This window comes from Lepidochelys olivacea (assembly GCF_965140295.1).
Source record: "Lepidochelys olivacea isolate rLepOli2 genome assembly, chromosome: 8".
In the NCBI taxonomy this organism is placed as follows: domain Eukaryota; kingdom Metazoa; phylum Chordata; order Testudines; family Cheloniidae; genus Lepidochelys; species Lepidochelys olivacea.
Genome location: NC_140418.1, coordinates 47325824 through 47351623, shown reverse-complemented (window position 1 = coordinate 47351623; position 25800 = coordinate 47325824). Strand labels below are relative to the sequence as shown.

The window sequence follows — 25800 nt, the reverse complement described above, 5'->3', positions numbered from 1 at the left end:
TCCTATTTTACAGCCAAGACCACCAATATCACCTTTACCGTCAGGATTGGAACAAAGATTGGACCTGCAATCTCACTCAGAACATGAACAGATTCTGCAGCACAAAGCAAAATGCACTGCCAGGCAATAGTATGAGGAGGGCCTGTGATGGGTTCTGTGCATCAAGCTAGGGAGCCCCTGTTGGCCCAGTGCGGGGTTGGTGCACCCTGTCACAGGGCCCTTATTACCCAAAGTGTTATTGTTCAAATCCAAATATGTAATTCTGGCCAAAGTGGCAGGTTCCAACTTGGGTAAGATGGCTGTGCTGACCCTCCTTAGACCATTTTCAAGAGCCCCAACCTCCTTTTACATAAGGAAACCTTCTCCACCTGGTATGTGAGACAGCTTTGAACCATGGCATCCAAAGTTCCTGGGTGCCTTTGCAAAACACAAGAGTAGAGATCAGTCCCCTACAATCATTCTAGATACACTTTCAGAGGAGGAGAAACTGATGTTAGCTGAACATACTCATGTATTGGTTCTGGAATCAGAAAATCAAATTTCCCCAGATGATAGCAGGGGGATTTCAACTACTTCTTTCCCTTCAAGGAAAGAAGTCCTTTTCATGAGCTAATAGACAGAATGGCTGAGACTCTTGGCTACCCTTGGTGTCTGTGGAGGAGACTTCCCAGCCTATATTTGACATCTTGGGTTCATCTTCTAGAAGCAGAATTGTTCTTCCTCTCTTAGAAGGACTTTCTCAACTGGCTAAATTGATCAGGTCCTCTCCTGCATCGGGACAACCAATGTCAAGGAAAGATTATAAACTTTATCAGCTCTCTCAAGACGATTTTTCTAAGTTTCTAAGTTCCAGTCATGGATGAGTGGTGGAAGCTGCAGTAGAAGGCTCAAAAGGTGGATACTTACTGAAGGACAAACTGCTGTGAAACATCAACTGAAGGCATCTTTTGACTGTACTGACATTTCTGCCAGAGAAGTGGGGCTTCTGCAATATCTCTTTGGTGATATGTTTGGTTGAGAACCTCAAGTCTACCCTCAGAGACACAGGTGAAGGTAGAGGACCTTCCATTTGATGGGGAAGGCTTAACTAGTGCAAAGATGGATGAAATACTGGAAAGAATGAAAGATGTTAGAACTACTGCCAGATCTATGGATGTATTCCAGCTCCCCAAGAGACGATTGGGGATACCAATGTTCAGATATCAGAGACAGTGTCCACCCTCAGCTTCATCTTTGTACTTTTCGCAAAGATGTAGTTTTCAACAATATCAAAACCCTTCTCAACAACATCATCAACAGAGAAGGAAGTCTTTTAAACCTTATTCTAAGTGGAAACAAACCCCCGTATCATATTCCTCTGTACCACATGAGTGGCCTCAAATCTGACATGAGGGTTGAGAGTTGCATTCCAGTTTCTACCCTTCTTTCCCCATTCCTCTTGGGAGACCCACCTGTGCCATTTTATGCAACAATTGGAAAGCAATAACATCAGACAAGTGGATCTTGGAGATAGTACACAATGGATATGCTAGCCAGTTCAAGACCATCAATCCTTCCAGGCTCTCCCCCTTCCGTTTTCAGGGACCCATCTCACAAGATCCAGTTGAGATCAAAAGTTCTCCCCCTTTTACAAACAGGTGCTATAGAAGAGATGCCCAGCACTTTCAGGGGAAAAGGGCTTTATTCTTGAATTTTCATCTCTCCTGATTTGGATGATTTGCTTATCAAAGCTACATCAAGGGAAGACCTATCCATAGCAGTATCCCAACTGCTCTCTTCATAGAATACCAGGGTTGGAAGGGACTTCAGAAGGTCATCTAGTCCAACCTCCTGCTCAAAGCAGGACCAATCCCCAATTTTTGCCCCAGATCCCTAAATGGCCCCCTCAAGGATTAAACTCACAACCCTGGGTTTAGCAGGCGAATGCTCAAACCACTGAGCTATCCCTCCTCCCTTCAATAGTCTAGGACTCAGAAATAACAGGGAAAGAGCCCTACTAATACCCACACAACAGATGCCATTCATAGAAGCCATTTTTGACTCAAATCTTAGACAGAGCATTTCTGCCAGAGGAGAGAAGTCTAAAAATCAGCTGTAGAGCTTCTGCCCCAATATGCAGAAGAGATGATCCTCACTTTCTCAAGTTAATGAGGCTCAGAGAATCACAGAAATGTAGAGCTGGAAGAGACCTCAAGAAGTCATCAAGTCCAGCCCCCTGCACTGTGGCAGGACCAAGTAAACATCCTAGACCATCCCTGACAGGTGTTTGTCCACCTTGTTTTTAAAAACTTGCAGTGAGGGGATTCCACAACCTCCCTTGGAAGCCTATTCCAGAGCTTAACTACCCTTATAGTAAGAAAGCTTTCCCTAATATCTAACCTAAATCTCCTTTGCTGTAGATTAAGCCCATTACTTCTTGTTCTACCTTCAGTGGACATGGAGAACAATTGACCCTGTCTTCTTAATAACAGCCCTTCACATATTTGAAGACATCAGATCTCCTGCTCCCACCCAGTCTTCTTTTCTCAAGACTAAACATGCCCATTTTTTTAAACTTTACTCATAGGTCAGATTTTTCTAAACATTTTGTCATTTTTTCTTGCTCTCTCCAGTTTGTCCACATCTTTCCTAAAGTGTGGTCCCCAGAACTGGACACAGTACTCCAGCTGAGGCCTCACTAATGCAGAGTACAGCTGAACAATTACTTCCCATGTCTTACATACGACAATCCTATTAATGCATGCAGACTGTTACCCTTTTTCACAGCTTCAGCACCGTGTTGATTCATGTTCAGTTTCTGATCTACTGTAACCCCCAGACCCTTTTCAGCAGTACTACGACATAGCCAGATATTCCCCATTTTGTAGACGTGCATTTAATTTTTCCTTCCTAAGTGAAGTATTTTGCATTTGTCTTTACTGAATTTCAGCTTGTTGAATTCAGACCAGTTCTACAATTTGTCAAGACAATTTTGACTCATTCCATGGCCTGAACCATGTGTGCAAAGCCTTATACCCATCTAAGAATGAGACCTTTACAATATTAGTTAATAAAAAATTACAAATCCAACATAGATACCATGTTTTGGAAATTAATCATCCCAAAGAAGGTATTTCTATCTCTAATGTGGTGGGCTTTTATCACAATGTGATGAAGAAGGCGTCTTTCCATCCTTCCGAACCTTCAATGATAATCACATCCAATGTGTCCAGTCTAGACACATAATTGTATAGAGGTGTAGTGTCTTTGAAACCTAACTCCTACGAACAGCCCAATAAATGAAACCTAAACACAGTTTCTTTTTCTCAAGTGTTCATTTCCTCATGTCTTTGTAGCATTCGGTAATGAAACCAAATAACCAGCGTTTAAATAATAACAATGTTGTCAGTCTATTTTCCGGAGTTATTAGTATATTTTGGCCTCATCAAATGAAGATAAACATTCTGAGGAAAAAAAAATATTGATTCCAAGAGCAAGGCCTTGTAACAGAAGGATTTAGCCTTTTATTACAGAATCATAATAGTTAGAAATCCATTGAGTTACAATGGCATAAAACTAATGTAATGAAGTAAAAGATCCCATAGAAATGAAACCTGATTAATAGAAAGGGGCACCCAACATGTGTTAGCTAACCTAACCAAGACCTAACTTCAACTTTTCCTAATTTAGACACACTCTAAGGCCTGGTCTACATTACGAGTTTATGTCGGATTTAGCAGCATTACATCAAATTAACCCTGCACCCGTCCATAAAACGAAGCCATTTTTTTTGACATAAAGGTCTCTTAAAACCGATTTCTGTACTCCTCCCCAACGAGGGGATTAGCGCTGAAATCAACATTGTCGTTTCGAATTAGGGTTAGTGTGGATGCAATTAGAAGGTATTGGCCTCCGGGAGCTATCCCACAGTGCACCATTGTGACTGCTCTGGACAGCACTCTGAACTCGGATGCACTGGCCAGGTGTACAGGAAAAGCCCTGCGAACTTTTGAATCTCATTTCCTGTTTGGCCAGGCGAGCTCATCAGCACAGGTGACCATGCAGTCCCAGAACCGAAAAAGAGCTCCAGCATGGACCGAACAAGAGGCACTGGATCTGATCATTGTATGGGGAGAGGAATCCGTGCTATCAGAACTACGTTCCAAAAGACGAAGTGCCAAAACATTTCAAAAAATCTCCGAGGCCATGAGGGACAGAGGCTACAGCAGGGACGCAACACAGTGCCACGTGAAATTTAAGGAGCTCAGACAAGCGTACCAGAAAACCAAAGAATCAAACGGATGTGCCGGGACAGAGCCCCAGACATGACGCTTCTATGCTGAGTTGCATGCAGTTCAAGCGGGGGCCTCCACCACTACCCCACCCCTGTCCGTGGACTGTGATGATGGAGTACTCTCCGCCAGGCCTGAGGATTTTGTGGATGGGGAAGATGAGGAGGAGGAGGAGGAGCTTGAGGAGAGCACACAGCACACCGTTCTCCCCGACAGTCAGGATCTTTTTCTCACCCTGACTGAAATACCATCCCAACCCAACTAAGCTGGAGAAGGGACCTCTGGTGAGTGTACCATTTTAAATATAATACACATGATAAAAGAAAGCGTTTTTTAATGATTAAGTAGCCCTGAGGACTTGGGATGCATTTGTGGCCAGTACAGCTACTGGAAAAGTCTGTTAACGTGTCTGGGGATGGAGCGGAAATCCTCCAGGGAAATCTCCATGAAGCTCTCCTGGAGGTACTCTAAAAGCCTTTGCAGAAGGTTTCTGGGGAGAGCAGCCTTATTCCGTCCTCCACGGTAGGACACTTTACCATGCCATGTAAGTAGCAAGTAATCTGGTATCATTTCATGACAAAGCCTGGCAGCGTATGGTCCCGGTGTTTGCTGGCATTCAAGCAACATCTATTCTTTATCTCTCTGTGTTATCCTCAAGAGAGTGATATTGTTCATGGTAACCTGGTTGAAATAGGGGAATTTAATTAAGGGGACTATGGCTTGCCATGGCCGCCTGCAAGCCAAATTCTGTTGCCAAGCACTGCGTGTGTGATCTCTAACACCAAAGCCACAGGCACTCAATATAAGATGCAAAATGCGACCTTGTACCAAAATCACATGTGCTATGTAATGTGAATAGTGTTGTTCACCGTGAAAGAGTATAGCCATTGTTCTGTAAAATGTGTTTTTTAAAATACTTCACTCCCTTTTTTTCCTCCAGCAGCTGCAAATGTTTCAAGCCTCCCTCCTCCGTCCCAAAGCCTATCTCAGATAAGGCGGTGAAAAAAAAGCACATGTGATGAAATGTTCTCTGAGCTCATGCAGTCATCTGGCACTGACAGAGCTTAGCAGAATGTGTGGAGGGACACAATAGCAGAGTACAGGATGGTGGCCGATGAACGTGAGGAGAGGTGGTGGCAGGAGGCAATGCTGGGGCTACTGCAGGATCAAATGGACATGCGCTGGCATCTGGTGGAGATTCATGAATGGCAGCAGGATCACAGACTGCTGCTGCAGCCCCTGTTTAACTGCCCTCCCTCCTCCCCAAGTTCCATAGCCTCCTCACCCAGACGCCCAAGAACACGGGGGCGGGGTGGGGGAGGCTCTGGGCACCCAACCACTCCACCCCAGTGGACAGCCCAAGCAACAGAAGGCTGTCATTCAAGAAGTTTTAAAGTGGCCTTTTGCTTCCCTCCTACCCTCCTCCCACACCGCACCTGGGCTACCTTGTGAGTTATCTCCCTATTTTTATAATCAATTAATAAAGGATACATGTTTTTTAAATGATAGTGACTTTGTTTCCTTTGCAAGCAAGCTGTGATCAAAGAGGGGAGGGCAGGTGGCTTACAGGGAATTTAGAGGCAACCAAGGGGGCAGGTTTTCATCAAGGAGAAACAAACAGAAGTGTCACACAGTACCCTGGCCAGTCATGAAACTGGTTTTCAAAGCTTCTCTGATGCGCAGCACTTCCTGCTGTGCTCTTCTAACTGCCCTGGTGTCTGGCTGCACGTATTCAGTGGCCAGGCGATTTGCATCAACCTCCCACCCCGTCATAAATGTCTCCCCCTTACTCTCACAGAGATTGTGGAGCACACAGCAAACCGCAATAACAATGGGAATATTGGTTTCGCTGAGGTCTGAGCGAGTCAGTAAACTGCACCAGCGACCCTTTAAACATCCAAATGCACACTCTACCACCATTCTTCACTTGCTCAGCCTATAGTTGAACAGCTCCTTACTACTGTCCAGGGTGCCTGTGTATGGCTTCATGAGCCAGGGCATTAAGGGGTAGGCTGGGTCCCCAAGGATAACTATAGGCATTTCAACATCCCCAACAGTTATTTTCTGGTCTGGGAAGTAAATCCCTTCCTGAAGCCGTTTAAACAGACCAGAGTTCCTGACCGGTAGCTCTATGGCATTGCAAGCTTCCACAGGGCTATTGCCACTTGCTTGTGAACTGTGAGGGCTGCTCTCATCTTGGTATTCTTGCACTTCAGGGCAGGGGAAAGCAAGTCACAAAGTTCCATAAAAATGCCCTTATGCATGCAAAAGTTTTGGAGCCACTGGGAATCATCCCAAACCTGCAACACTATGTGGTCCCACCACTCTGTGCTTGTTTCCTGGGCCCAAAATCGGCGTTCCACGGCATGAGCCTGCCCCAGTAACACCATGATCTCCAAATTGCTGGGGACCGTACTTTTAGAGAAATCTGTGTTCATGTCCTCATCACCGTCCTGCCATCGCCTCCTTGCCTGGTTTCTCAGGTGCTGGTTCTGCATAAACTGCACGATAATGCGCGAGGTGTTTACAATGGTCATAACTGCTGTGGTGAGCTGAACGGGCTCCATGCTTGCTGTGCTATGGCACCTGCTCGGGTAATCCAGGGGAAAGGGTACGAAACGATTGTCTGCCGTTGCTCTGATGGAGGGAGGGGCTACTGACAACATGGCTTACAGGGTTGGCTTACAGGGAATTAAAATCAACAAAGGGGGTGGCTTTGCATCAAGGAGAAACAGAATGGCCCCCTCAAGGATAGAACCCAAAACCCTGGGTTTAGCAGGACATTGATTTCATGGAGGGAGGGAGGAGAAAATGAATACAAAACAAATCTGGTCTATTTCTTGTTTTGATCCACTTCATCTATCTTTATACATCTTGCTGGCAGCAGACTGTGCAGTATGACTGCTGGCCATCGTCATGTCCTGGGTGCTCAGCAGAAGGTGGTGCAGTATGACTGCTGGTCATCATCGTCTCCTGGCTGCTCATTAAAAGACGGTGCAGTAGGACTGCTTGCAGGACTGAATCGCCATGAGACGAAACTTAGGGTAATGACCTGGCTGAGTCGCTCCTATGTTTGCCCAGGTGCCCCTGACCTCACCGAGGTCGGTTAAAAGAGCACCCTGGACTACTTTGACGATGGCTACCAGTCATACTGCACAGTCTGCTGCCAAAAGGCAATGAGCGGCTGCTGTGTAGCAATGCAGTACCGCGTCTGCCAAATACCCAGGAGACATATGGTGACAGTGAGCTAAGCGGGCTCCATGCTTGCCGTGGTATGGCGTCTGCTCGGGTAACCCAGGAAAAAAGGCACGAAACGATTGTCTGCCGTTGCTTTAATGGAGGGAGGGAGGGAGGGAGGCCGGATGATATGTACCCAGAACCACCCGCGACAAGGTTTTTGCCCCATCAGGCATTGGGATTTCTACCCAGAATTAAAATGGGTGCTGGAGACTGCGGGAACTGTGGGACAGCTACCCACAGTGCAACGCTCCAGAAGTCGACTGTTGCCTCAGTACTGTGGACGCCCTCCACCAACTAAATGCACTTAGAGCATTTGTGTGGGGACACACAAAATCAACTGTATAAAAACGCTTTCTACAAAACCGGATTCTATAAATTCAACCTAATTTTGTAGTGTAGACATGGCCTAAGATTCTTTAAAACTTTATGTATATTAACACCTGTTTAATTCAAGACACCTGAGTAAATTCTACCTGTTTAAAATCCACTGTGTAAACACTCTTAATTAGATTTAGCCTAATTAAGGCCACTTTATTTCTGAATGAGAGTGTCCTCACAGGAGTTTAAAACAGTTTAACTAATCGACTTTAAATTCATACCTCTAGTAATTAACTTTCCTGAGTTTCCCCCTATAGATAAGCCCTAAAATTCCATACACATCAATTAAGTGATGAGTTGGGTTTTTTCCTCAGTAGATTCCTTCACGGTGTTCATCCCTACAGAGCACAGGCTGACGTCTGGGATCACAGCCCCATCCCTACACATAGTGGGTAGTCAGACATGCTGCAGGGCATAGGTACCATGGGGCATGGGGACACTGGGGAAGAGAACAACACAGAGCAGAGGCAGAGAAGAGCCCCGGAGAATAGTCTTCAGAGAGAGGCCTAGAGACAGACTGACCTCTCCCCCAGCCCCAACTCAGGCTCTTCACTCCGCTGAGCTGACTATTCATGTCAGTTTCCAACAGGCTTTCATATTATGGAGGATGAGGTTAATACAATGCATCTATGGTTTTGTTGATAATCTGTGGGATTCATGAGCTGGTATAAAACTGGAGTAATGCAACTGCGAACCAGGCCCTTTTTAAAAACAGACCCATTTCATTTCATTCCATTACATGTTACATATGATCCATATATTTATAGCCACTTATTTACATACACAGAGTTGAATAGTAGGTTCTGATCTTTTATTTCATTACATTCATTTTATGCCATTGTAACTCAATGGATTTCTAACTATTTCAATTCTATACTAGAAGGCTAAGTCCTTCTATTACAAGGCCTCACTCTTGGAATAGTATTTTTTTCCTCAGAATGTTTATCTTCATTTGATGAGCCAAAATATGTTGTTAACTCTTGAAAATAGATTGACAACATTGTTCTTATTTAAATGCTCGTTATTTGGTTTTATTACTGAATGCTACAAAGACGTGAGGAAATGAACACTTGAGAAAAAGAAACTGTGTTTAGGTTTCATTTATTGGGCTGTTCATTGCAGTTAGGTTTCAAAGACACCACACCTCTACATAATTATGTGTCCTTTGACTGATAAGTCAAGCAGTGGGAATATCTCTGAGAGAGAAGTGGGGAGTTCCTATCAGATATTTTGAGAGGGGCAAACTGTCCACTATGATAACCAGAAAAAGAAACTGTGGCATGTGTAGTTTTGGGAAAAGATCTGGAAAGAATTTACAAAATGGTAAAAATGTAAACAAGTTTGCCTTTATAATGCTCATTTTCTGATGAAAATAAAACTAATTTTGGCAAGTGATTACAAACAAGAAATGATGTGAAAAGAGCATTCTGGCTTGAATCTACAGCCACGCTATGTGGGTACAGCTCCGCACCATTGAAAACAATGGGCTCCTACATCTCCAGGCTATGGATCAGCCTCCTAGCTTCTGTGATCCGCTCTGTGATTGGACTTATTGCTGAGCCTGCCAACCCAGAAACTGCTGTCAACTGGTGCCAACTGCTAGTGGTTTTTATGATGTAAATATTTTGCCTGTCAGAACTGCCCTGAGAGCCACCAATTCACTACTCACTGCACTAGAAATTTTGACTCAGTTTTAAGGAGAGCGTCAAAAATCTGTCCAGCACATGGACTTGATTTTCATACACACAATAAAATTGTTTTTATTATAAAACAGGCCTTATTAAAGGAAGTGTCTAATTGTTTAATGAAAGCTCTGACTGTCAGTATCATTACCCAAATGTAACAAGAGAATAAGTCAATAATTTTTAATATTAAAAATACACAGCAAGGAGTGTAGTATAATGGATAAGGTTATTGTCTGGTGTATCAGGGTGTCTGTCCCCTTTGAAAGTAGTAGGGACAGTGGGTCAGTCAACCTTTGTTCTATGGCATGACCCCTTAAGATTCCTAGACTTCTGGAATGGATCAAGACCTAGGGAAGAGCAGAGCCAGGTATAGGGAGAAAACAGTCAGTGTTTGGAGGAAACACAGGTATGGCATTCTGTGGTGCAATCCAGATCAGTGAGGAGCTGTGTCACCACTTGCCCTGCAACCTTGAGTGCCTCACAAAGTTTTGCAGCTGTAGCTCCCAAGCTGAGCTCCTCACAAACAACCAAACAGTAGGCAAGTCACACCCTGAGTGTCTCTTGAAAGCCACAGCTCTGATCCAGCAACACTGACCCCAGCAGCCAGTCAGCAAACACCAGCCACACTCTGGCTTCCAGCAGCCTGGGTTACTATTTGCAGGGTGACCCCCAACAGACTCCAAATCTCAGATTTCCCCCCAAAAAACATGTGTTCTGCACTGTCCAGTTCTCTCCTGGACAGTTAAGATATAATAGGTGTTTTGCCCCTCTAATGGGATCAACATACCAAAGTCTGCTACCTTAAATGGAGTTACCCAAACAATTCACAACACTGGATCAGTTTTGATTAAAAAATGAAACAAGTCTATTTAACTACAAAGAGAGAGATTTTAAATGAGTACAAGTAATGAGGCATTAAAAGCAAATATGGTTATAAGAAAAATAAAGATAAAACACTTTCTAAACTTCACAAACTAGACTTGGTTCAAGTTGAAATCCCTTACCACAGTTTCAGTACACTGCTGACCAAACTCTGGAAGGCCAGGACTTTGCTTCCAAAGTCCATAGCTGTCATATGCGTTACGTGAGTCGACATCATCATCAGACTCCTCACTGTCAGTTTGTAGCTTAAGGTGTAACTCGACTGCCAAACATGATGTGCTTCCGAGACTCATCAGCATATTCCTCAGCACTTCGGGCTCCATTCCTGCAGACCGAAAGGGAAGACAGAGCGTGGAGTACAAAAAACGTTGAAAGATGGTGCCAAATGTGGATGGAAGCACAGGGATTGCTCGGATGCAAAGAGATTCATCACGGGGCATTGGGACAGGACCCAGAATGCCCCGCACCCTCTCTCCCCCGCACCCTTCCCACAAGCCACAGCGCCAGAATGGGAAGAGGTGCTCTGTGGGATAGCTGCCCATAATGCTCCGCTCCCACTGCCGCTGCAAGTGCCGCAAATGTGGCCACGCCAGAGCGCTTGCATCTGACACTGTAAAAACACTGCAGCACTTTCCATACTGCGTTCTCCAAGGGCTGGTTTAACTCACAGCGCTGTATATCTGAAAGTATAGCCATGCACTTAGTGTAGATTTTAACGATGGAGTGAAATGCAGAAATAAAACTATATGACTTTACATTCATATTGGTCCTCAGAGCCTATTGACTTCCATTCACTTCAATGGCCTTTTCATCAGGCCCTTTGTGTTTGAAATGCTAAACCTATACATAGTGAGGGACAGAATTTAAAAAAAGCTGGCAATCATCCACAGCTTTATGCGCTCAGTGCCTTTAATCAGTGAGGATTCAATTTTTCCATCTTATTGACTAAGGGACTACTTCAGCTGTTATCTAGTATGAGCCATTAACATTTCCTTTCCTTTGTAGAAAAAGTGCATTGAGATGATATTGTGAAGTAGGCAACAGTTGCTCGGGCATAGCAAATGAAGAATTTCTGGTCTCTTAAGGAAATGCGGTTTAACTCCCTGGCACTGTCAGTGATGAGTAAGCCTATCCCTTCTATAAAGAGGGTACAGCTAGGAAAGTCCCTCCACAAAGTCCTACTTATCTGTGTTGGGCCAGATACATCTCAGCCCCTGCTCTATCCACTTTGTGTGGTGCAAAGGAGACATAAACTGACCACAGATGGCCAGCTGAGAATTCCCCCAGCAAAGGGGAATTCTCCATTGGCATAAAACCAGAAGAGCTGGCGCCCATGCCAGCTGACCCCACCACATGCTGGTATAGGGGGCCATGTAGGCATAGGGAGGAGTGCGGACAAAACAGAGCTCCATGACGCTAACCCTTAGCTCACAATACAAGAGAGCTGCCTAAAGACTGCTCTAATGTTCATCAGGGCCAGGGTTAGGGATGACCTCTCCCTTGTCAAGCATGTGTTGATGCAAGGAACCTGGCCCCTCATTTAAAACAACCTTTATCTGTTATAACATGCACATTACGGCTGTATGTTTTTATGGATTCTTATAGCTGTAACCCCTTGGCCTTCCTCCCCACCCCAACCACACAGGTTTGTTCCCCTTTCATTGTGTCACATCCAAGGCCAGAAGGGACCATTGTGATCATCTAGTCTGACACAGACCAGAGACCTTCCCTGAAATAATTCCTAGAGCAGATCTTTTAGAAAAACAGCCAATCTTGATTTAAAAATTGTTAGTGATGGAGAATCCACCGCAACCCTTGGTAAATTGTTCCAATGTTTCATTACTCTCACCATTAAAAATATATGCATTATTTTCAGTCTGAATTTGTCTAGCTTTAACTACCAGCTATTGGATCTTGCCTTTCTCTGCTAGACTGAAAAGCCCATTATTAAATATTTGTACCCCATGCGGGTACTTATAATCTATAATTAAGCCCTTTTATTTTCAGGTTAGACCAATTTTTACCAAAAAAAATCCCAGGTTTTACAAAAAATACTTGTTTTTTTTCCAATTTTCAACCTACTTTTGTATCATTTAAATATATAAAAATAACTTGTTTTGTTAGGAAAATACAATACATTGCATGAGATATATGTATTACGATAACACATTAGTCTGTGTGTACATGCAAAGCTGCCAGTTGAAGTAATGTATAAGTTTAGAACAGGGGAGGGCAAACTACGGCCCACGGGCTGGATCCAGCTCATTGGGGCTTTCAATCCGGCCTGCGGGATTGCCAGACTTGTGGCGCCGCGGGGCTAAGGGAGGCTCCCTGCCTGCCCTGGCCCCACGCTGCTCCTGGAAGTAGCCAGCACCAAATCCCTGCAGCCCCTGGGGGAGGGAGGGTCTAGAGGGCTCTGTGCGCTGCCCTCACCTGCAGGCACTGCCTCCTGCAGCATAATTGGCGGGGAACGGGGAACCGCGGCCAATGGGAGCTTCGAGGGTGGTACTCACAGGCGAGGGCAGCGCACGGCGGAGCCGCCTGCTCCACCCCTCCCCCAGGAGCCACTGCCGGACATGCTGGCCACTTCCGGGAGTGGCGTGGGGCCCTTTCATTGTGTCACAGCGGAAATTAGGTTCTAAGTTTTTTGCAGCAGATGCCATGGACCAAATTGTCTGCTGGTGAAGCTCTATTGATTTCAATAGAGTTATGTTAGAAGAAAATTTTGCCTCATGCTTTCTTATCTGTAGTGTGACACACTTTTGCTTGTAGTCACTGTACCATTAATTAACAAACAATAACAATGAGGTAATTTCTGAGAAGGAATGAAGCTTGGTCTCCTTTTCTATTGGTGCCAAATGCACCCACAAAATGTATAATGAATTGCTGATGGAAGTCTGAGACTTACCTCTCTAATTACCTGACTTGCACTTATGATTGAGTAGCCAGAAGCACAGGTACTGATTTATGCTTGCAATTCAGTTGCAGGTCCCTATGAAACTGAAAGTTGGCCTTCTCCATGGGCTGAGCACATTAGAATATCAGGGTTGGAAGGGACCTCAGGAGGTCATCTAGTCCAACCCCCTGCTCAAAGCAGAACCAATCCCTGATTTTTGCCCTGATCCCTAAGTGGCCCCCTTAAGAATTGAACTCACAATCCTGGGTTTAGTAGGCCAATGCTCAAACCACTAAGCTATCCTTCCCCCCATAGATCTGAACGTCATTGAGAAACAATGAACAGGGGACCCCAGAAAGAAAAGAACACTTTGAATGATAAAACAATGATTAATATACATGAAAATCTGCCATGACTAAAGCCTTCTTTTCCTCTTACTAAAGCACACTGGGTGTGACAATTTCATATTTCCATTCAGTGCCCTGTCTCATAGATTCTTTTCAGAGACCCCTTGTAACTCAACAGACCTTGTCTACAGTTCCTCAGAAGCAGCATGTTCAGATGTAAAACACCATTATTGGAACCGTCAGGTGTGGCTTTATCCTGTTTCTCTCAGACATCCGCTGTGAAACCCAAATGAAGTTTAAAACTAAAAAACCCCTTAATACCAAACTTAAGAGGTCCACCAAAAAGTGTCTTACCAATTAACTGTATAATCCTATTATTGCAACCCTTGTCCATTCTTCCGCTTTTCTCTTCCTCTATCGGTTTATTATTCTTTTTAATGTGCCATGCCTGAACTTAGATGTAAGCTCTTCCAGACAAGGACTGTCTTCACTTATTTCTGTGAAGCAACTAGCTTACATTGGGGCACTCTGAACTCATAAATAAGACCCAGATTCTCAAAGGTATTTAGGTTCTTCACTTCCATTGAAATCAGTGGGCAAGTAAATAATAATCATCAATACCTTATATAACACGTTTACAATTGTATCTCTACATCAGAACTCATTCAATTAAGTTCATGATCCCTGGGTACCTAATTTTTTTTTCTTTTCCATCGTGTTTGCATGGCTACACATTGAGCATTTTAAACAGTTCTTTAATTCTTGTATGTAGTTAATATATTTGGTTCAAAAGGCTCTCCTGTCCCCTATGTTGTTGAAAACAGATATTTTATTATGCTGATTATGTCTACAGCAGAAAACCACAAAACTGTATTGTCTTTGAACATGGTTGTGAGCAATTGAGTTAGATGACACAATGCTGACTACGCTTCAGCAATCAATGTAGACCAGGATACACAATGTTCAGACAAGTGCCCTACAAATGCTACGTTATAGTGGTCAGTAGTACATCATCTAACTTGATTGTTCAGACGGTATTCAAATGCAGTCAAATTTGTATAGTGTAGATCAGTCCAGCTGGTTTCCTTATTTCTCTGGCTACCTTATGAAACAGTAGAAACACACAAATGTCAGAATGAGAAAGAAATATTGTGCAAAACACAGAGTCCAGGAACATCCACATTGTTCCTGAGTGCAAACACATTATCTATTCCCATTCAGGACCATCGAGAATACAAAAAAAAGAGTGTATTATATTGCCTCAATAATGAACATGATAATAATTAATTTCTTAGTACTTATACAGTATTTTGTATTCAAAACACTTTATGGACATTAATTTCAAACAACTCCAAGACATAGTTAGATATTAACAAGGCAGAGGGAATGACCCAAAATGAGCACAGAAGATATTCAAGGACCAAATACCAGAAAGCAAGATTAGTTAGATAAGGCTTGTGTGGCATCACACAAGAAAACATTGCACTTCTTAATAATCTCCTGAACATATTCTGGAATTTCCCCTTGAAAGAAAGCTCTGAGGGCTTTTTCTTTTCTGAGTAGGCATTTGATGTGAACATACAAGAGTGTTTTTTCAGTATTCGGACAGGAAATCACACGAGAACAATATAAGGAACTAATTCATTACCCACTGAATGTTGTGGATACAACTGTTTATATCAGCTTGGTCGGATGTTTCTGAATCCTATTCTTGATTTTTGCCAGTGACTCACTGTGTGGCCGTTAACAAATCATTTGGTCTCTCTTATCAAAGATAAAATCAGGACATCTGGTCACCCTAACTCTAGCCAATGACGACTAGAGAACTAGTGAAATTGTGACATCACAAGATCCAAGTGAGTGAAAGCTGAGCAATTGAAAGGTACAAGAATTTAAAACTCTCTTTGTTTTTGTTAATGCCTATTTAACCTTAATGCAGCATTGCAAACTCTCACAATTTTATCACAAGTCTTGAAATATTTGGTGTTGCTCTTAAAGCCCCTGCACATGGAGTCAATTGATTACATGAGAATCTCAGCTTTCATTTTTTAAAAATGGTGGTTGTGGAGAAAGGCTTGCAAATGTGTATAACCTAGAGTTTCAAAAATCAGAAGGCAAAGAAATGGAACCCAGAATTTATTATTTCCAAACCAGTCTCATAGTTTCTTCAGGCCTGACTCATGAGTTTGGAATACCCGGGGTTAGCAATGGAAATGGCTAATTAACATAAGTATTTGTTAGAGAAGTATCATCCTCACTCCTTTTCTGTTTAGAAGTTCATAATAAACATTTTTGAGACCTTTCAACGTGTCAGAAAAATCGGACACTCTGGCTATTTCGAAGGTTAAAAAAAAACCAAGGAAAAAACTTTACAAAACTTAAAACTGTTGTAAACAGAGGGGAAACCCAAACCCACCCATTTAACAAACATTTTCAGGTCACCTCTGGGTTTCCCTATTAGAACTGATCACATTTCCTTTTTAATAAAAAGTATTTTAGTTGAAAAATAAAATAAAATATTTTTAAACATTGTTTTAAGTTTGTTATAAATATTTTGATATGTTTCATTTTTCCTTTCCTTTTTCTACGTTTTTTTCTGAGTCATTTTCCAAGAAAAAAAAATTCTTCTTCAAAAATTACTAGAAAAAACAAAGATAGGAAAAAGAGAAGGAATGAAAAAAAAGAGAACATAAATATACTTTTAAAAATTGACAAAAACATTTAAAAATACCTCGAAATTGATCCATGTAAAACCCATGAAACAGAAGCAACTTCAATACGTTTATTCCATTTTTTTAGATTCAAAGTATTGTGAACTTTCACAATTTGATCGCATGTCTTGTGACATATGGTGCATTTCTTAAAGACCCACATCCTGGAATCAAGGGATCAACAGAGGATCTTGGTTTTAATGTTTTTTTTAAATTTCTAGCTCTGGTGGTTACAGAGAACAGCTAGGAAAAGTGACTCCTAACTCAGAGGCAAATAATTATTATTTCAGTATTGCCAATCTCAAGAGATCAAAAATCATGAATTGGACTCCCCAAAATTATGAGATTGGCCCCAAAATCATAAAGCTTTTGTTTTTTTAGAAAAAGGTTATATTGTGTTTTTTAGTCCCGCAGACACTCCCCTGGCATGGCCAGGGTTTTGACAGCAGCGCAGGAAAACATTTTGTGATTTGTGATACGTTCACCAGCGGCCATATTGCACATTCAGCTCTCCACAGATCTTCACGAGTCATGTGAGCACTGGCAAGCCTGCCCCCATCTGGGAGATGCTCCAGCTTTGCCTGGGAACCCCCCTACCCAATTGACTGCTTTCCCCACTGCTCCTCCTCCAAGGCAACCGCAGCCAATCAGAGGGGCGGCAGAGGTGGGGAGAGCTCTGCCTGCATCCCACAGGACCCCACATTGTTCTCACAGGAGTGGAAGGGGCACAAATGGTTGCATTAGCTCAGGGCAGCTCTGCCGCTCCTCACCTCAGCAACAGACTGGGTGAAAAGCTGCTGGAGCTGTGGGAGGGACAGAAGTGATGGGCAGTGCAACGGCAGCTAGAGTTGCCAGGCGTTCGGTTTTCAACCGGAACGTCTGGTCGAAAAGGGACCCTGTCAGCTCCTGTCAGCACCACTGACCAAGCTGTTAAAAGTTCAGTCAGTGGCGCAGCAGTGCTAAGGCAGGCTCCCTGCCTGCTATGGCTCCACGCGGCTCCCGGAAGCAGCGGCATGTCCCCTCTCTGGCTCCTACACATAGGGGCAGCCAGGGGGCTCCACATGCTGCCCCTGCCCCAAGCGCTGGCTACGCAGTTCTCATTGGCCAGGAACCACGGCCAATGGGAACTGCAGGGGCAATGCCTGCAGACGGGGCAGCCCAAAGCACCCTCCTGCACCCAACACCCCGCATCCCCAGCCCCATCCCAGAGCCTGCACTCCCAGCTGGAGCCCTCACCCGCTCTTGCATCTGAACCCTCTGCCCCAGCCCAGAGCCCCCTCCCACACCCCGAACTCCTCATTTCTGGCCCCACTCCAGAGCACACACCCACAGATGGAGCCCTCATCCCCTCCAGAACCCCAACCCCCTGAGCTAGCCCAGTGAAAATGAGCGAATGAGTGAGAGGGGGGAGTGAGTGACAGAGGGAGGGGGGATGTAGTGAGCAGGGGCGGGGCCTAGGAGAAGGGGCAGAGCAGGGGCAGACAGTGATGAGCTGCCAAAATTTTAACAACCGGTTCCCTCCTCACCCCACAAGAGGGTCGTTGCCCACCCCCGCCCCCTGGAATCGCTCTCCCATCCATCCCCCTCCCCTGTCTTCTGACTGCCCCCAGAACCAGGCAGGAGGGTCTCGTGGGCCATCGTAGTGGGTGCCCACCCCACCCCTAAGAGCCAGAGGGACCTGCCGGGGAGCAAGGTGGGGAGTCCCAGCAGTGCTTACCTGGGGCAGCTCCCAGGGAGCATCCGGCAGGTCCCTCTGGCTCCTAGGGGCAGGGTAGCATAGCTGGGAGAGAGCAGGGGAAGCGGCCGCTCCCCCCACTGATCACATCAAAAGTGGTGTCTTAGGCTGACTCCGTGGGTGCTCCGGGACTGGAACACCCACGGGGAAAATTTGGTGGATGCAGAGCACCCACCGGCAGCTCCCCGCCCTGCACCTGGCCCTGGCCTCAGCTCACCTCCTCCCCTGAATGCACCACCCCGCTCTGCTTCTCCGCGCCTCCCACCCCCACCCCAGCTTCCCGTGAAACAGCTGTTCAGCGAGAAGCCTGGGAGGGCTGAGAAGCAGGCTGCGGCTTCACACTCAGGCCGAGGGTGGTGGAGATGAGCTGGGGCGGGGAGTGGTTCCCTTGCGCCCCCCCACCCCCGGGGTTACCTGCTGCGGCACGGGCGGCCCTCCTTGCGCCCTCATGCCCCCCTGCCCCAGCTCACCTCCGCCTCCCTGGGTCTGAGTGCAAAGCTGCCGCTTGCTTCTCAGCCCGCCCCAGCTTCCCGCACGAACAGCTGATTTGCGGGAAGCCTGCGGGGGCAGAGAAGCAGAGCGGGGCGGCGCATTCAGGGGAGGAGGTTGAGGCGGAGCGGAGGTGAGCTAGGGCTGGGGCGGGGAGCTGCCGGTGGGTGCTCTGCACCCACCAAATTTTCCCCTTGCGTGCTCCAGGGCTGGAGCATCCATGGAGTCGGCACCTATGGTGCCACTTTTGGCCGGTTAAATTTAGAAGCCCTTTTAGAACCGGTTGTCCCTCATGGACATTTTACAACTGGTTCTAGTGAACCGGTGCGAATCGGCTCCAGCTCACCACTGGAGGCAGAGCCTCAGAAGAGGTACAGGGCAGGGGGCAGGGCAAGGGTGTTTGGTTTTGTGCAAGTAGAATGTTGGCAACCCTCATGGTGGCAGGGACCAAAATCTTCTCAGTGAAGTGGGAGCGTGGGCAGCACCATCTGCCACCTGCATACGGGGTAGGGGGGAACCCTCAGCTAAAGCCCTGCAGTGGGACTGGGATCCCGTGGGTCTTGCTGCCATAACAACGGGAGTGGATAAAATGTACTTTGTTGCAGGCAGGACTGGGTGGGCAAAAGAAAACAGACTGCGGTAATTAGTGGGACTAAATCTCTTGTCAGTTTACCAAGAGTAGCCTATTTGGAAAATTGCTAATTATTCTGTTTCAGGTTTCAGAGTGGTAGCTGTGTTAGTCTATATCAGCAAAAAGAACAAGGAGTACTTGTGGCACCTTAGAGACTAACAAATTTATCTGGGCATAAGCTTACGTTGGCTAAACCCACTTCATCAAATGCATGCAGCGGAAACTACAGTAGGAAGATATATATATACAGAAAGAAAAGGAGTACTTGTGGCACCTTAGAGACGAACCAATTTATCTGAGCATAAGCTTTCGTGAGCTTCACTCCGATGAAGTGAGCTGTAGCTCACGAAAGCTTATGCTCAAATAAATTTTTCATCTCTAAGGTGCCATAAGCACTCTTCTTTTTGCGACTACAGACTAACACGGCTGCTACTCTGAAACCATATATATATACAGAGAACATGAAAAAATGGGGGTTGCCATACCAACTCTCTTTCCTATATATACTTAGCTCTCTTGCTCTGAATCAGGTGTAGTACACCGGCTCAAGTCAGGTCAGAGAATCACACTCACTGGTTTTGTTGTTCTGTGACATCACATATGCACAGACTGTCACTGTTGTATCAGCATGCTGTCAATGCTGTGAGCAGTTTTTCTGTTAAATGTTTTTTTTAAAAGCAGTAATAATCCTGACATCTAAATAATGGTGTTTCAAAGTTTCAAAAATGGTGCTTAAGCAGTTTAAAAATAAATCCAGTTTTTTAAAAGAACTTACTTTTTATAATCATTACAAAAAATCTGCACAATTTAAGGCAAAATTGTGGTGCAATTTGTTTGGACGCTCCATATGATATACACGTCAGCACTTTGTCATAAATAGAATTTCAGCAATGTAAAGCAAGCTTGTCTTTTTTTAAATAAAGGTTTTAATACTTAAATGTAAGCAAGGGATTTGATGTCTATTATAACGGAAGTTAAAGTATTTTTACATCGTTTAAGCAAGATTTGTTTTATTCTTTTAGCGGTAAAAATTATGTCTGAATTCTGTTTATATATATATTAACCAACTTTTTTTTAGTAGCATGTGAGATTCTGTCTCTCTTGCAGGATTTGCAGGGTTTAAGGGTTTTGCAGTGGAAGCGGGATACAAATGCAAAAAATAGCCCCACACAGGGCTCTACCCTTAGCCCCTCAGGGTTGTTGGTGGCCTGACTCATGACTTTTGACCCTTGGAAGACAGCGGGGCTTGATTTTTTAAACTCTCCCAACATTAAGGCCTGGCTCATGATATTAGGGATTTGGCCCCTGAAGTTGGCCACAGCTGGGCACCTGGGCACAGCAGGTGGCTGGGGAAGGAGCCTTGGGGAGGCTTTAGCTCCCAGTCATTCAATGGGGGGAGGGAACCTGTGACAGTTATACCCCACCCTCTAACGGCTTGAGCCAGCAACCGCCGTCCTAACCCCGCCCCCAGTGGCACGAGCCAGTAACCCCGGCCTTAGCCCGACTCTCTGCGGCCCACTGCTTAGTGCGCTCGGCGCATGCGCGGAGCAGCGGTGGCTGGCCCGCTCTCAGCCCCGAGGGGTGGCCATGGCCGGGCAGCTAGAGTCGGTGCCCGCAGTGGAGATCGATCCGGACGGCACGTTCAAATACATCCTGGTGCGGGTGCAGCGCGCGGGGGGAGCCGAGCACCGGGACGTCGTCCGGGGCACCGCGGCCGCCGAGTTCCACAGTGAGTCGGTGCCACGAGCCAAGGCCGGGCGGGGGAGCTGGGGGCGGAGCCCGGCTGACGCCTCATGCGCCCCCCGGGCCGATCGCCCCCTCCGAACCGCTTTCTTGGGGGGGGGGGCGGCTGCCCCGCCATGGGCCGCTCCTCCCCTGCTGCTGCAGCACCTCCGGGGTGGCCCGGCTCCCGCGGAGCCGCTGCTGCTGTGCGGACAGCGCTCTCCCCGCTGAGCGGGGCGCTGCTCTTAACCCCCCCCCCCCATAGAGCGTCTCTGTCGGGGTTGCTCCTAGGCCTCGGCCCCGCTGCGCGGCTGCGCCTGCACCATCGCTCCTGTGGCTGCGCCGCGCCGGGTGAGGAGCGACTTGCGCTGGTGTCCGGCCCTGGTACGTTTCACTCAGAAACTTGCACTTCTGAGCAGCCTCTGACTTGGTGAGACGGTGGACCCGGCAGCCACTGTTCTGGGGTTTGCTAGGGCCCAGCTGTGTAAGTAACAACGGGTCTTTCCCTTCACTTACCAGCTTCCCGAAGGAAACCGGAAAAAAATACTAGGTAGCTGAAAAGAGAGGATTGAAAGTAATCCCCAAGTGAAACCTGAGTTCTGGTTAATGGATTGAACTGGCTTCATTTTGCAGATCATATATTTGAAAAAGTAAACCCTGAAATGGAAAAGTTGGGCTTTGAATGCAAGTGCCTTGGAGGAGGAAAAATTGACCATAATAGCAAAGACAAGAAAATGCGGGTATTTGGTCTTTCCACAGTAAGTGCCATGTATTAGTTTCCTTTAAAAACCAACATTTTAGGGCTCTATTTAAAAATACTAGTAATAATTCTCAGCACTCTGATGGATCACTTATAAGCATTAATTAGTTAGTCCACACAGCTCCCCTCTGAGGTGGGTAAAGATGGCCTATTTTAGATGGGGAAGCTACAGCAAAGAGGTTAGATTGATTTACTCACAGTCACACAGTAATGGGTGTCACGGCTGTAACTGGAACTCAGCAGCTCCTGACTCACAATCCTGTACTGTAGGTATAGAGCATGCCTCTGTCTATGTATCTCTTACTTACATGGCTCAGTCTGTAAATACAGTTTGTTTATAAAATGACCAACAGAAGCAATGAATTATCCATATATGTGGAACACACCGCAGTTTCCATCCCATCTCACCACTGCAGAGAGTAAATGATAAGAAACAAGGATTTCTTGAGTTACTAATGTGGAACAGAGCAGACTAGTTCCATGTGATGTAAAGACATGTTGTCTCAATCCTGTATAGAAAGTAGCAGTTCTTCAAGGTCACTTTTCCTCCGGGTCAGTTATAGCCCCAAACCAGCTTAAACTTTTTTTTTTTTAATTAGGGCTCTTTCTCAGATATCATATTGTGGGGGCAAAGCTCTATGGGGAGGGGAGATGGCATGCAACATTAGGGGTCTTCTAGAGCCTGCTCAATATTTGTGGCAGAATCAAACAATTCATGACCAAACTCCTGGATTAATGGTGGTGGTGTGCAGCACAGGCAGCAGCATCTCTCCCTTCTGCCACCAAGATAGTGGAAGAAGGGGCAGTTAACTATACCCCACACTTTGTTTGTCCACCATTGTCAAGTGCCCGGAACTTTAGAGGCGTACTGTGTAACTGCAAAGTTTCACTTTGTCAGACAGAAAAATGGAGATACAGAAAAGCTGAATGGCACTCTGGAATAGCAGGTTACATCTTGGCCTGTAAATCAAAGCAACTTGGCTCTTGTCCTGGTTTTTTGTTGTGTGACTTTAAAAATAGGGACATAGTTAGGTTAAATGGGGCTATTGATACTTAGCTCTTGGGTAAACTATGAGAATTAGAGGAATGCTTGAGGAGTTCTTTGAAGTGAACTCTGTGGCTGGGATTAAATAGATTGAGCTCCTTGAGACTTAAAGCAATGTCTGAGCCAGCACTGGAGCTCAGCTACTAATTTCCTACATTAGTGGGGGTGATAGGTTGGCTTAGACAATAATTTAATAGCAGTACACGTTGAGATGCAAAAAGTTCAAGCTTTCTAACCACTAAAACACAAATTGTCAACATCACATGTCAAAATATACAAAGTAAATATCCTTAAATCAAACTAAGTTTTCAGGCAGCATGTTGCTTTCTTTGCCTATCTGTACATTTTGATTATTATCAATGAAAATATTTTTTGTGTATATGGTGAAATCCATGTTTACCAATTAAAAAGCTAATTCTTCCAAGACTACTTATGTCTGATATAGCCATGCTTGTTTATGTGGGCAGACCTTGTGTGTAGAAAATGACTTTTTGTATTAGTTGTGTAACATGTAGCTTAAATGTCAATTTACTTGTGTGGTCCTCCTGGAGCAGAGTTAAGGCTCTTGTAGTTACCTAAGTGAGAATCAATGCCTTGTTAAGGGCAACTTTAACTCTGATTTTCCTGGCTTCTAACTCGGAAACATTTTAATTCAGATATTCTTGAGAGGTAATAAACAGAACTTGGTTCACCTCAGTGGGACTTCTGTGCAGGGGGAAGCATAAGGCCATAAATCTGGATATTTAAAATGTTAACTGGGACTTGATACTCCTGTAGCCTTATATTTTGCATCCCTTCAAAATCTTTTGTTATCTTTTTTGCAGGGATATGGTAAAGCAGATCATGCAGTGACCGTAGAAATACTGAAAAAAGTATACCAAGACTATAAAATCACTTGGTCAGATGACAAGAAATGAAAAACTACTCTGGAATCTGAAATACAAAGGAAGTTTGCACTCTAGCTGTTGATACAGAATTGAAGTCTACGTTATGTTCAAATAAATCACTGTTAGCTTTATCTGTTAGCTTTAAATAAAAAAAAATTGTGTGTTCTCCATCTTTTAGTAATTGGAATTAAATCCTACTGGGAAAACGGAGAGCAGCATAAATGCTGACAAGGTTAAAAGTATAATAAGAAAGAATTTGAAAAGCAACTAGCCAAAGACACAAACAATCAGCAAACTAATTTAAATACATTGGAGGTAGGCAGCTTGTCAGTCAGCAGGGCTACTGGACAATCCAGGTGCTCAAGGAGTTCTCAAGCAGGACAAGACTGTTGCAGAGAAGCTAAATGCATTCTTTGCATCTGTCTTTATGCTAGAGCAGTGTTTCTCAAACTGGGTCCCTGAGAGTACACCGGGGGGGTCCATGGGCCATGCTGAGAAACTCCTCCCCCTCCCTCTCAGCATGCTGGGGAACAGGATTCCTATCTGCCCTAGCTCCTCACCACTCCCGGAGGAAGCCAGCATGTGTCTGGGGAGCAGGGAGGGGCAGGCAGTCTCAGTGCACTGCCTCTGCAGTTCCTATTGGCCAGGAACTGCGGCCAAAGGGTGCTGCGGGGGTGGTGCCTGCAGGCAGGGGCAGCAGGCAGAGATCCCCTGGCTTCCCCACCCAGGAGCTGCTGTCAGATGGATAGGCTGTTCACTTTCGGGAGCTGACCCTGCTAAGCACCTCACCCCCTCGCGCATCCAAACTCCCCCCCCCCAGAGCCTGCACCCCACACCCTCTCCTGTGGCAAAACTGCCTCCTGGACCCCACATCCCCTCCTGCACCCAAACTCTCCCCCAGAGCCCGTACCCTAACCCCTGCTCCAGCCTAGTGAAAGTTAGTGATGTGGAGAAGAGTGAGCAACACATGAAGTGAGCAGGGGGCAGGGCCTTGGAGAAGGGGTGGGGCAGGGCAAGGCTGAGCGGAGGAACTGGGGGTCCCTGAAAAATGTTAAATCAAAAGGGGGGTCCTTGGGTTGCTAAAGCTTGAGAACCACTGCTCTAGAGTATTTGGGGCTAATTGTTACTCGTGAGACTTCTTTTTAGGTAACAAATCTCTACTGTCACTTCAATCTGAGGCAGTTTCTCAGAAGATTTTGGAACAAATTGATAAAACAGTAATAAGTCATCAGGCCCAGATGGTATTTACCTATGTTCCCTGTAAGCAGCACGGCCATGCAGCAGCCTATTTAGTGCTGCGCAGGCGCTCAGGGAATCCACCGCTCCTGGGGGAGGGGTGCCCTTCCCCCACACTGTCACGGCTGGGATGCCCCCCCTGCCCCAACTATGCTGCAGCCCAGACCTGCCACAGCTCGGGTGCCCCTACCCCAGCTGGGGGAGCACTTCCTGGTCCGGACCCAGCTGTGGCCGGGGCAGTGCAGCGTGAACCCGGGCAGCCCAGCCCCAGCTGCCACTGGGATAGGCCTGGCCTGGACCGGTCGTGGGCACCCCTCCCCGAACCCAGCCCTGGACCTGTTGCAGCCGGGGAGCCACTGAACCTAGTTCTGGCCAGAACTGCAGGGGCTGGCAGAGGAGCACCTATCCTGTGGCCCCAGGTCCGGAGCTGCCGCTGCAGAGAGGCGCCTCTCCCCCGCCAGCCCAGGTGCTGCTGTGGGGAGAGAGGGCTGGGGGGAGTCCTCTCTCCCCGCTGTAGCCCCGGAGCATCCTCCTGCACCCCAAACTCCTCATCCCCAGCCCCACCCCAGAGCCTGCACCTCCAGATGCAACCCTCATCCCCTGCACCCAACCCTCTGCCCCACCCCAGAGCCCGCACCCCTAGCCGGAGTATTCACACCCCTGCACCTCAACCCTCTGTCCCAGGCCTGAGACCCCTCCCACACTCTGAACCCCTTGGCCCCACCCCCACCACATTAATTTTGTTATGTGTCACACATCCCCTCCATATGGTGCACATAACAAACTTCATGCCAAATATGGGTAAGAAAAATTAGAGGGAACACTGGTATTCACCCAGGAGTTCTGAAGGAACACAACTATGAAATTGCAGAACTATTAACTGTG

The 25800-nt window shown here is 46.0% G+C and overlaps 2 protein-coding genes across 2 annotated transcripts in view; one reads left to right on the top strand and one right to left on the bottom strand.

Moving 5' to 3' along the window:
* Nucleotides 1-25800, bottom strand: part of SELE (selectin E) — a 54427-nt gene that overhangs the window by 25505 nt on the left and 3122 nt on the right. The window contains exons 3-4 of the mRNA XM_084636067.1: nt 21946-22157; nt 10579-10781 (exon numbers count right to left, since the gene is read on the bottom strand). The gene's annotated coding sequence lies outside the window, so the exon portion shown is untranslated. The remainder of the gene's footprint in view (nt 1-10578; nt 10782-21945; nt 22158-25800) is intronic.
* On the top strand, nt 20762-23849 carry LOC311524704 (14 kDa phosphohistidine phosphatase-like). The gene is made up of 3 exons (XM_084636068.1): nt 20762-20994; nt 21621-21745; nt 23617-23849. The coding sequence occupies exons 1-3, from the start codon at nt 20853-20855 to the stop codon at nt 23707-23709; spliced, it is 360 nt and encodes a 119-aa protein (XP_084492194.1). The 5' UTR covers nt 20762-20852; the 3' UTR covers nt 23710-23849.

Bases quoted from the DNA above. Each gene is read 5' to 3' on its own strand.
- LOC311524704 (XM_084636068.1), top strand. From the start codon at position 20,853: ATGGCCGGGCAGCTAGAGTCGGTGCCCGCAGTGGAGATCGATCCGGAC. The intron at 20,995-21,620 runs GTGAGTCGGTGC...TTCATTTTGCAG, and splicing joins CGCGGCCGCCGAGTTCCACA to ATCATATATTTGAAAAAGTA. The intron at 21,746-23,616 runs GTAAGTGCCATG...TCTTTTTTGCAG, and splicing joins GGGTATTTGGTCTTTCCACA to GGATATGGTAAAGCAGATCA.